General features: G+C 30.7%; 1 protein-coding gene across 5 annotated transcripts in view; it reads left to right on the forward strand.

Moving 5' to 3' along the window:
• The window catches only part of LOC148620018 (uncharacterized), a 68,995-nt gene extending 58,232 nt beyond the window's left edge, over window positions 1-10,763 (forward strand). For all 5 annotated transcript variants that reach the window (XM_088580521.1, XM_088580522.1, XM_088580519.1 and 2 more), the window contains 3 exons: window positions 1,558-1,660; window positions 4,271-4,430; window positions 4,785-10,763. In XM_088580521.1, the coding sequence (XP_088436647.1) occupies window positions 1,558-1,660; window positions 4,271-4,430; window positions 4,785-5,774 (1,253 nt within the window). In that variant the 3' untranslated portion in view covers window positions 5,775-10,763. The remainder of the gene's footprint in view (window positions 1-1,557; window positions 1,661-4,270; window positions 4,431-4,784) is intronic.
• Window positions 10,764-13,266: the final 2,503 nt, after the last annotated feature.

The raw sequence follows: 13,266 nt of genomic DNA on the forward strand, positions 1-13,266 counted from the left end.
CATTTCTTTTTATTCGTTAACTCAGTCTGGCTGTGTCATTTCTAATAATTGACTTTACAACATTGGTTTATGAATCTGTAACCTCTATATCACTAAAGAATTCAAATTTCTTCAATAGAGCACTTTTCACGGCGCCACTTTCATCAATTTGATGAAATTACAAAACATTGTCAGTAAAACTTTATTCCATTATTTTGGTTTGCTTGCTCAGACATTCTGAATAAGTATGACATCAAGTGTACAGTTCTGGGATGAACTGTTATTTTAATACAACTCAACTGGGAATCCCTGGATCAATCATTATATACATTTTGTACAATATTATTTTGATATTGAATAAGTGGTTTACTTTGCATTAGGTTTTTGATAGGGACCTTGAAGGAAGGTCATGATGCTTAAGACTCATCTGTATCATAGCTGCGCTTAATTAAAAACTATATAGGTGGGACGTGGGGTGGGGTAGTTTTTTAGACCCTCCCAAATCTTTAAAATTTTGTTGATTTTGTGCATTTTGGGGTAAAACTTGACCTGTTAATGCCTAAAACAATCCTTGTCTGCATTCCAAACTGATATATCATATACAAGAAATTAACTAGGCAGGATTCTATGGAATATATGTTGAACTATGTATACAATTATATTTTCTAATCAATTATATTTTTTGTAACTATGTTATATTACCCTTCTTAAGATCCCATTCTAAACCTTTCTTGTGCATCCAATACTTGGAATAAATTGTCAAAATGTTTTTTTTAACCAGCACCAAACCATGACTTATCTCAGTTTTCTTATGATTTGTTGTTTTCTCCATACTCTGTGACAAAGTTTTGACAAGAAAATATTTTTTTTTTTTTTTTTTATATTGTGTAATGTATTAGTGTCTTTCAAGCTTGCTTTTCAATGTAAAATCATGTGTTATATTTTGAAATCATTTTTCACTTTCATTTTGTGGTTTATGTTGTAGTAGGCTATGTTCACATACCAAGAAATTTAAAATCTTCAAACATACTTCTCAGTGCAGCATTTCTATAAAAGCTCTGAAGGGTATTGCCCTTTAGGAAGTATTTGTATGAATTATCTCCCCTTAATCGTTGTGAACATAGCCATGGTGTTGTCATATGGGCATTTCAAATCACTTAGCACAATTAAGATCATGTTAGTAATTTAGTATCATTTAGTAAAAATGTTGAAAATATGGAGTGAGTGATCAAGATATATTTTGATTATATATTTAGGTAAAATGCTAAAATTTTGTTTTGCCAGCAGCTAGAACTATACATTTATAACAATTATTATGAAAGGAACAAATTTAAAAAGAAAAAATGTGATTTCTTGTATTAGTTGCCTATAAATTCTGACATTGTAAAGAGAATATCTTTACTAATGTCAATTATGCTGACTTTTTATAAACAACAATACACCATCAAATGTATCACTAGAGGATCAGTTACTGTCCAAATAAGAAATGGATTTCAAAATTTAATGTGAAAAAGTTGACCTTAAATTTTTTGATTAAGAATATTATAAAGATGAAAATGTGTTTTCTTTTTTCTTCAGAACAAGAAGCATTAGAAAAGGACCGGACCCTGACTATTATTGGCATTGTGATTGGTATTTTGGTATTTGTCTGTATCTGCATCGCTTCCTATCTACTTGCCAAGTAAGTACGAATACAAATTCTTATGGAATGACCCAAGTGCAGACTTAGAAATAGTTGCGTGCCCGCCAATCAGAGACTGGCTATTTCTTGGCAGGGCTGGCTGATTTTAGCAAAAATCTATATAGCCATATAATAAGTATATTGAAAAATTGTATTCAGGACTGGCTAGAATTTGAGTCAGTTTCCTACCCAGCCCAAGTGGCAGATCTCGGGGGTTTGTGGGGATTTGAACACACATACAGGGTTTGACACTAATTTTTTAGCTTGGTATCCCAAGGGACTTTCTGATGGATAATTACGTAGTCCTCAAAATTATCCTGCAGCTCTGTCTTTAGGTATAGTATAATTTTAAGAAATAATTTAGGTAGCCCAAAAGGACTACCCATTAAAATTTTTAGTTAGTTCTTTCTCAAAATAGGTAGACACAGGACTACCGGACTACTGTTAGTGTCAAACCCTGACATACACCCCTTTATTGGAATTTTTTTTGGGACTTCTTGCAAAAATTTGGCAAAAATGAGCAAATAGTAGCCTGGAACCCCTTTTACAAAATGTCTGGATCATCCACTGGAACCTGTGTGTATATCTGTCTTAGCCCATATTGTTCACAATGTATAATAAAATCTGTCCAAAGGAAGCCATGAATTTATTTAATCTCATGGTTCAAATAATATTTTTGCAAAAATATCATCAGGAAACCATCCGATCAGTTAAATTCAGAAAATATACAAAAGTGTGCTATTTGTCCTTCAACACAAAATATGACTGAAACTACCAATACATGTAATGAAAATTGCAAGATTGCCTCCTTTTTATGTCCTAAGTGGCATGGCAAATAAATAATGAAAGATCAGCCTAATTAAATTTGGAAATTTTTAATTTTTTTTGGTGTGCATTTAATGAACTTTGTAAAAAAACAATAAAAAGAAGGTAGGAAAAGAAACTTTGATTTCAGTATTGTTATTCAAGCTATAAATGTAAAGAGCAATAACTGCTAGATAAGTACTGACCTATCAACAACAATCACTATTTAGGATCCCTACAAAACAAATTGTGCAATTTAAATCTACATGGAATAGATGCCTGTCGAAAGATACTAATGTTTATCCCTGAGGAGTTTTGTTCATGTTTATTTTCATGATACAATTTTTTTTGTTGGCTCATCATTTCACTGGTTAAAAGATAATAAATATCTTATGAATAATTGTCTAGGGTCCATGATAGGTAAGAATCGTAAGTTTGTTGCCATAGATTATTATGGATTTTTTTTTGGTAATTGGTGCTCCCTTTATCTTTTATTCCCTCTGAAAATAGTTATAGCACTTTAAGGAGAGGCTTTTGGTGTTAAAATGTGCTGAGATGAATTGAAAAAAGAATGCATGACTTAAATGTAAAAAGACAATTTTTTCTGATTTTCCAAGTGGTTATTCTCACAAATTCTTAAAAAATGTCAATGCTTTCTGTCCAAAGGGAAGTAACTCTATTTTTTTCTGCATGAAGTCCATGCAGGGCAATAGTGGAAGTAATGGGTTTCTGTGTGATGAATGTGGCTTTGGAGTGTATTTAATTTAATCTTGTCAAATGAGTTTGATATCATACAGATTTCATGTTAGAAATTACTATTGATATAATGCAATGAAACTTGTCTAAACCAAACCCATTTTGGATATTATTTGGTTTAGGCAGGTGTTCGGTTTACCAAGGTTCAAAATGCATTTAAATTGATACAAAAGAAAGGGACTGTTGAAATTGTCTGATTTAGATAGGTTTTAGAATGATTAAGTATCAGTCTTTGTAAGAATCATGCAAATTCTGTAAAATTTGATACACTTAAAAAAAGACATATTTTTATTTTTGTTATTAAGTTGCTTTATAGGTCTATATGATGCAATGTATAATTATTCATTCCAATCTACATGCTCTTTGGAGATAATCCACATTGAAAATCCAATAGTTTCTATCATATTTTAGTGTCTTTGCAGAGTTATCTCCCTTAATTTTGAATTCTACAGTACATTCTATACAATTTTTTTTCCCTCCTATGAACAAGGCTTATAAGAAAAGCCACATATTACTTTCTCTTTACTATAGCATTTTAAACAAAACATCAAAAATAAAAATATGTAGGCTTCCCAACAATAAATCAAATTTTGCGGATTTCTCTATATTTGAAAAGTCTATTATTTGATCTCTGCATCACTGGATTTGCTCAGAAATTTTTCATTAGAATGTTAGAAAAATGACTTTTTTTACAGTGTTATCTGCCTTTGAATTGTTTATTTTCAGCACATTTCAATGAAATTATAACAATTTACCAATATGATATGAAAAATATTGTCTTTTATTCTTGATTCCAATAGTGCAAATAGTCAAATTAAATTTTAAAAATGATGTTTTTTTTTTGTACCATGTTTCTCCCACTGCCTGATTCTTACAGACTGTGATGACACTTAATAGATCAACAAAATCCCTTGGAATGCAGTCACAGTTGCAAAACTTATATTTTTCCCAAAGAAAAATATTTGATAGAAAAAACTCTATGTTTCTGCAAGTCATACTAGTGACCCAGGAGATAATCACAAATTTTTTTTTTTTTTTTTTTTATCTCAGGAGAAGAAGAAACCAATTCTTCAAAAGGCAAGCTGAAAAAAGGCAGCAATTAGACCAGAAGAAACACATTCCACCATCATACAGTAAACTTCCTAGTTTAGATGAAGTCTCTGAATTATCCAAATTTAAGTTTTATGAGCGGATTCCCATGAATCACAGGGTAAGATAAATTCAGGATTATTTTCTTCAATGAATCAAATTATAAGGCCACATGTAATTAATTTTCTTCTATTGAGGTCACGTTAAGGCCACAAAGAAGTAATTTGCTTTCATGAATCAAAGGGTTACCGTAAGGCCATATAGCATTAATTTCCTACTATCCAAATGTTATTTTTTCATTTATATTTTTCTTGGTACAGTTTCTAACATAATTCTACAATCTTAATGCAAAGGCTTAATGATCTATGTATAATAATTTTAAAGTGTCATGTTTAGTTATTTTAAAATCAATTTTGTTTTAATGAAAAAGCTGTTTAAAATCATTTTCATTGAGGTAAACATTTTTATTGTTTAGGAAACACAGACTGATGAAACAAGTATTATTGCACCAAATCCTAATACAAACTTTAACTTGTACTTGAATCCAGTGGAAAATGAGGTGGTACTTCGTAATGCTGATCCAAGACGTAACTCAAGGTCAAGGTTATCAGGAGTGTCAGATGGTCGAAGGAGTCAACCTTTGTCATCGTCACACCCTCAAAACGAAAATAGTGTTTATAACCCTGGGAATGGAATAGAGGAAGATGGGGTTAATAGTGATGGAAGTATTCATCAAAGGCCAAAGATTCCAAAGTTCAGTGAAGTGGAACAAAGTAGTGATGAGGAGGAACCAATGAAAAATTCACTACCGTCTCTCTATATAGGTGATGAAGACCAATATAGTGCTTCATTGACACGGTCAAAAAGGTCAAATCCACCTTCTGTTGACCTTTCTTTGGAGGATCAATCAAGTCCACCAATAGTGAGGTCAAAAAGGTCAAATCCACATTCTGCTGACCTCACTTTAGAGGGCCAATCATTTTCACCTATAGTGAGTACAAAAAGGTCAAATCAGTCTATTGACCATTCATCAGAGGACCAATCAGATGCACCTTTATTGAGGTCACAAAGGTCAAATCCACCTTCAATCAATCTTTCCTTAGACTCATCTCCAATGAGAAATGGTGGGAAAATAAACCCTATTATTGTTTATACTCCCACAAGCAATAGTGACAGTACATCTGAACACTCTACTTCAAGTGAGTGTTCTACGTGGAGCAAGGAGGAGTTAAAAAACAAAAAGAGAACTTCAGAATCTGAAATTCATAATGATAATGGCTATGCTTGGAATGAGCGTGGGTCACCAGAAGTTCTTAGAAGAACAAATCGTAGAAGGAGTTCCAGTGATGCACGGAAAGCTTCAATTACTAATCAGAATGAAATGTACTCACACTTAGCCACAAGTGGTGCAGATTTTAGAATATACGATCTACGCGATGATGATGTTCCTGCTATTCCCGTATGATCATGAAGTTTTACCTTAGTACATGTAGGGCATAATTGTAGCAGTATTTCTAATTTGTTTTATATGGTACATCATTCTCAGTCAGTTGCTGTGCAAACAATGATGATTTTTAGGAGATAAAGTTGGTCTCCCTTTTATTATATGGAAATCAAGTAATAAACTGTCTTAGGTAGTGAACTGGACAATTGATGAGTAGATTTAAATCTCCTTGTCAATATCAAAGGCAAAGACCAATCCTATTCCCAGAACATGATCATTGTATGTGCTGTAACAGTAATAGATCAAAATTTCATTCTTCCAATAGGGAATGTCTGTTTCCATTAGGTAATATTCCCTTATATAATATATATATATATATATTGTAGCAATGCTTGTTTTATTATGAACTTCATCTGCATAGTAAGTTTGGAATATACTGTACAGTGGCATATAATTGAGCAAGATAAACAAATATTGACACAAGCACCAAAAATTTGTATCTGAAATTATGGAATGTATGCACCCATTTGTATTCCATTATTTGTGTATGCAATATTTGCATGAAATTATTCTATCATACCAGAACCCAGTTCATATATTTTATTATTTTTCCTTTGTAAAGTATTTATATGCTGGTTAGTGAGAATATCAACTCATGGTGCCATGGTTGCACTTATTACACCCACTCCTGTCCTTAAAAAAGGGGGAATGGTGTCCAACTTTTTAGACTTGTTCATGTCTGTCTGTCTGTACACACTTGATGTCCTCAATCAATTGATATTAATGATTTTTTTATGATGTAAGCAAACCTGCTTCTTATTTTGGCTGTGTACTTGGATTTTGATGTCACTATTTTGATGCTTCAGTGTATTTTGGTAATATTTAAGACTTCTGTCATATCGATTTCTTGCTTATAATTAAATATTTTGAGAACTGCTAACTGGTGGTCTCTAAGATGTTTTATTATTGATTTTAATTGATTATTTGTATGTTATGAAGTTATGAACTATTTTCATTTTTTTCCCTTTCCTTGTAGTATATCTGTGAAAAGTTAGGTGTCTTCCATGGTTTGAATATTTCTTGGGACCAGAAGATTAACGTTTATTACTGTTTTGTTCATATGAAGGTGTTATTGATGTTGTTTTTTTTTTTCCTATCTAAAATTGAAAGAAATATTGTAGTTGTTTTAACATTGTTCAGTTGTTCATTTTGGTAGATGAAAGGATTTATCTCCCTTTTGCAGAGTTATCTTTCCTTCATAGTAAGTTTTATTTAAAAAAAAAATACACATGCTTATCACAGCCCTAAATGGAATTTATTTTACTGCATACAATGTTTACACAGGATTATTAGAAATAGAAGCGGTCTGTAAGCTGCTATGTATATAATTGAAAAATTTAAAAAGATATTTTATGCTCTATACAATGTTTTGTCCAATGAAAGAATACTCTTGCAAAGGGAATATTTAAAAATAACACAAGTACATTATTTAAAATATATAACAAGTATGTAATTGTTTTCCCCTAAAAACTTGAACATAACTCATTCTGTGTCGGAAAATTATTTCATCATTATTTAAGGATTTTTATCTCTCATGCTATTTATCAGAAATCTTATATGCTTGTAAAATAAATAATTTGTATGCAATTTTATTTTTCACTGCCATTTTTAATGTTGTTTATAATTATAAATGTACATATTAACCTTTTCACAAGAATGTAATAACTCATGGTGATTCAATTTACATTTATATATTCCATATGTAACTATACAATAGTTTTATTTGTGTAAAAAGAGCTTTAAACTTTGTTTGTATGCATCCTCTGCCATTTCTAGTGTTGATTTAACTATGAAAAAATTCTCACTATGAAGGTTTACATATACATGGTTGTCATTTGTGGTAAATTTTTTTCATTGATTTCATGTTTACATTTTTTTACAAGCTCCACACAGCAGCAGACCTTTATTTTATCGCTGCAGCCATGCCTTTCGAAATTATCAGACACTTTTCAAATAAAACGTCATATAACAATTGGATGACATCACTGTAAATCATCCACTTTCACTTTGTAAGATTCTTGCATTTTCTTATAGGGCTGGCTGCAACATCTAGAGTGAATTTTGAATGTCTGATGCTGTTTCAGAGCTTGATATTTTTGTATAGCCCCAAGGTTCTAGTTTAAATTTCATTTGGAATTTAAATTAATGGTTTCTACAAAACCACGGAAACTATGAAATTAGTAACCTTTAAGCGACAGTTCTTCCACTTTACATGCTTATTTCACTATAAACAAACTTTTGCATGTAAAAGACTGGTTTATATTAGGGCAACATGGCAATCAGTCAATTTTAGACTTACCACTTTTTGTGACATTGAAGGCTTATTTTCAGGTTGAGCTGTTCTGATTCTTGCGGTTGTCACTAATAGATTTAAACTGAGTTAATTTGACTACTTTTTATTTCATACCTGTTAACATTTGGAAAGCTTATGTGGGAGATTCTCCCCCATTGTCACAGTCTCATGTGGAAGATTCTTCCCCATTGTCACAGTCTCATGTGGGAGATTCTCCCCCATTATCACAGTCTCATGTGGAAGTTTCTCCCCCATTGTTACAGTCTCATGTGGGAGATTCCCCCCCCCCATTATCATAGTTTCATGAAGGAGATTCCCCCATTATCACAGTCTCATGTGGGAGATTTTTTAGATGAAAGCAAATTTTGAGTCTAAAGAACTGTTAGTATATTTCACAGAAAATATAGTAATTTAGATTTAAAACCGCCCACAAGCCTTACTTTTTTATGTGGGAGATTCTAAATTTTTCATTGATTTTGTGGGAGTCAGGGTTAACAGGTATGTTTATTTACACACAGTCTACATCTGTAAATGGGAAATCTATGTATATGCCTGCATATCAAATCAGGTCAATATTTCATTGTTGTCTTATGACCCAGACAAAATCAATGGTTCAAGTTTCATGAAATCCCTTGAGAAATGTAGTAATTTTTAAATTAGCAGTATACAGTCATATAGATAAATATTTTGGAAGTAGTGTACCCATTAAAGAGATGAGGAGAGAGATAGAAATAATAAATCATATTTTGATGGCTAAAATTTGTTGTCTGGTAAAAGTCTTCTACAGACTGGAGAGATACACTTAGGCGTAAGTTTTTGTAAAAATCAGGCAAAATGGAAAAAATCAAAAACTTGCATGTCACAAACCTACCATTCTGACAATATAATTTACTCAAAGATGCTCTCTCTATTTGGAAAGACCATTATTTGATCTCTGCCTTATTGGCAGAAAAATTAGGTTTTTGACAGTTATTTGCCCAAGATTTTTTTTCAGTGCATTTCAATGAAATTGCAGCCCTATTTACAAAGTGATATGGAAAATCTTGTCTGTTTTCTTTGATTTTGATGGTTCCAATAGTCAAATTACACTATCAAAATGATGGGTTTGTTCATACCATACTTTATCCACTGCCTAATTCTTACAGAGAATGATACTTAAGACTAATAATGATATAATGTAATATGCAACAAAAGTGTTCCAATGATGGTGTCCTCCACGACTTATTGTTTTTTTTTTTACAAAAAAAATGTACTTCCACTTGTTTTAGAGTAGTTTCTGCAGGTAATCAATACCTGCTTATGAATTTTAAGCATAAAAATGTATACAAAACCTCCATTCTGTCTTTGGTTTAGATAAACAATTAAAAAAAAGATCACAATTTTTCATGCTGTTCAAGCTATTGTAATGCGTTTATTTTTTGTTTTCCAATTTTTAGAACGACAAGAAGTGCCTGCTATACCCCCCACCTCCAAAAAAAAAAGTATACAGAATCCAGGATATTTATCATATATATGCAGTATAATATTATTAATACTTCCCCACACCAGGCTGAAGATTTTTCACTTGACATTTAAAAACAGCACTTTTTGGAGGTCACCATAATTCAGTCACCATAACACCTTGCATTCTAGATTTTATTTTATAATCTACTTCCAAAGCTATTTAAAGCATGTGTTGATATGTGTATACTATTCCTGTAGTCAGTAAATCAGAATATATCTTGCCAATACCACACTTCCATCAGCCCTTGAAAAAAATGATTCACATGACTCGACCTGCAACAAGGCATTTTTTGAATTCTTTTTTTTTTAAAGCATATCTGTTAACCTTTATAATAAACAGCTCATGTGGGAGATTCTCCCCATTGTATTGACACTGTCTTATGCAAGAGATTTTTACAAAGCATATTTTCTGTATTAAAATTCAATTATTAGTATTTTTCACAGAAAATATACAATGTAGTAATTTTAACTAAAAACTGCCTACAAATCTTGTATTACATTTTTATGTGGGAGGTTCTTAATTTTTTCACTGATTTTGTGGGAGGGTTAACAGATATGTTCTTAGAATATTGCAATGAGAGAGATCCACAGCTTCCATTGGAGAAACTAACTTCCACTGAGAGACAGACTTGTAGCAAGTCTACTTTTTTTACTTTTTTTTTTAATATTGACACCTTTGAAGAGAATGATGCATTATATTTGTGTCCTGGGTTTATAGCTATTTTTGTGAATGCACACATTTTTTGGCGTTTTTTTTTTTTATATATTTCAAGCCTTTGATTATACAGTGAAACCAGTTTTAACCAGACCCCTTTTACACTTGATTCAGTTTAGACAGGTGTTTAGGTTAGACAGGTGTTTTGTTTAGACAGGTTTTCAGTTCACCCAGGTTAAAAAACATTCAAATTGATATAAAGGGAATTTAAAAGTGCCGGATTTAGACAGGTTTTTGGATTATTCAGGGTTCAGTTTAGACAGGTTTCACTGTAAATAATTTTTCAGTTTGTTTCAGGACCACATTATTTTTTTAAACCTACTATTTTGAGTGTATTGATTTTTAACATGTCAAACTTAAGATGACAAATATTCTAGTCAGTAGTAATTAGAAAGAAATGTATTATGTTTTTTTTTATATAATAAATGATTATTTTGACTGTGTTGAAGTTTAGCTTCTCCATTTATTATTTTTTTATTTAAAAATGTTCATCTTAAAATATAACTGTGCTGTTGTTGTGTGATAGACCTGTTTGTATATGATGAATTATGAACTATGAAATTTTGGAATTTGGTTAAATGATATTGAGTTATTTAAGGCCATTGAAGCCCAGAAACGTGCATAAATGACTTAAACAGGAAAATTGCAACATGTTTTTCATATATGAAATAGTTACATTTGTCATAATTATGTTTTTTTCATATATTAAAGATCCAACAGAAAAACGTATGAAAAACATATCTTTATGACTAATGATTCTGTTAGTAGAAAACAAGTAAAATAATATTCTGGTAATTATATGTTTTCAAATAATTTCATGTATGAAAAGATTATAGTTTTCAGATGATTTTTCAAAAACATACAATTTAATGTATCTGAATTGCACAGAAACATATATTTACCAATATTATTGGTCCTAAACTTGTCTCCATATGCTTTAAAACAAATATTTTTGAAAACATATGTTGCAGTTTTGCCTGTGTTATAGTATCACATGTTTCTATGACTACCAACATGTTTTGTTTTTATTTACTTCAATTCTATTGGTTGTTATTTTTACTCATCTTTTCATAAGTCTGCAAATATGTTGTTTTAACTTACATCGTAAGTTTTTTATTGTTGTATAAAGTTACAGTTCAATAAATTCAGAGAGTTATTGCTGTATTTTTATTATTGTATAATGATGCAACAGGCTAAAATTTGCAATCATTGAAATCACTTTATTGATTTTAAACATTGTTGATATAGGATATTTTGCAAAACTGTTTAAAATTTAAGATCACATTTCAACTAAAAGTACAAAATTGAAAAAAGCATGCAATAATTTCCAAATTTACATTAGTATAAGCAAAAACACTTCTCAAACATGACAATTTATTATCATTGGTAGATTCAAAGCCCCTTGTCCTCAAAAAGTTTGGTTGACAATATTAAAAAAATGGGAAATTACTTGAGCCCCTCCCCTCCCCATTTTGGAATTTCAGGATCTGCAACTGATTATAATGGGTGACACTAAGATTTAGATACTTTTTTCACTAATTTTCCTACTTTCACTTTTGTAAAACTAGAGCATTGTGGTAGGTACAGTGCCACTGTTATATAGTAAATATAGATATATAGATATATATATATATATATATATATATATATATATATATATATATATCTATATATATATATATATCTATATATATATATATATATATATATATATATATATATATGTTTTAGTATTCAATTCTATATACATAGATAATATCTTGACATTCCTTTTTTACTTGTTCATTTGTACATAATCTACTCTTGTGTAAATTATGATGGTCATAAATACTTTTTAGATGAATATTAGTGCTTTAAGCAAGTGAAATGCATTTTATCAAGTTGTAATAAATATTGTGACTAATTTATTTTGTTAGAAGTAGAGTTGTGATAGAAAGTATGTGTTTGTATATGTGTCAGGCAAAAATGAAGAGATAGTTTTTTGATGATTTTAACAGTGGAAATTCCAGAAAGAAATATCAACTTTTATAACTTTAATAACTAAACTCAATTTTATAGAATTGCCAGCTCCTTTCTCCTATTATGGCCAATACAATGAAAGTGATAGATAAAACCAGCACTGGTTTAATTATGAATGAAAATGTGATGAAATCTAATTGGAGTGTTTTCGATAATGAAAAAAATTTAGGTTGTTCAGGATGTTGACAAAAAGTTGTTAAATTGTCATCTTTTTCTTTATGTGCATGATTCTTAAGTGAACGAGTATTTTAAATGGAATGTTTTTCTTTTTAGGTGATGATACAGTGAGATCTATCTTAACTGAACGCATTTTGGACTGTAAAAGTTGTTTGGTTTATTGAGGTTTTATCACTTCAAAAAGTGTCTGGGTTTAGACAGGTTTTTGGTTTATCTAGTGTTTGGTTCAGATAGATTTCACTGTATGGTGTAAGGAACATGTACATTTTCTTATACGAGTACATGTACCATGTATTTGTATATACCAATAAAGTTGTCGTACACAAGCAAACTAATGCTATGCAATAGATGATCATGAGGATTTTTTTTATTAATTGTATGTTTTGTCAAGAGAAAGAAAGTAAATGAATGAATAAAGATGTATAAGAAAGGGTATCTGAGGTTTTGGTTCTTATCAGATTGTACATTAACAAAAAATGGGTCAAAGACAGAAATGGTTAGGTTGCAGTAAAATACATCAAGTCTGTAAACAGGAGGTAGAAGTGCAACACACCTGAAATCGCATGCTACAATACAAAATTCAGATATCTAGAATCTGCTTAGAAAATGTAATGAAAATATTTTTCATGCTCGCCTGCCCGACCAACATTAATCATTCTATAGGCCATTTTGCACGAGTGCAACCCTGCCAAAAATTCCATTTGTGTTTTAATTGCAAATTTAGATATGCTATGCACCTGTTTGAA

The sequence above is a fragment of the Perna viridis genome, chromosome 4, assembly GCF_037379345.1.
Source record: "Perna viridis isolate PV_CMFRI_1.1 ecotype Kerala chromosome 4, ASM3737934v1, whole genome shotgun sequence".
Classification (NCBI taxonomy): Eukaryota; Metazoa; Mollusca; class Bivalvia; order Mytilida; family Mytilidae; genus Perna; species Perna viridis.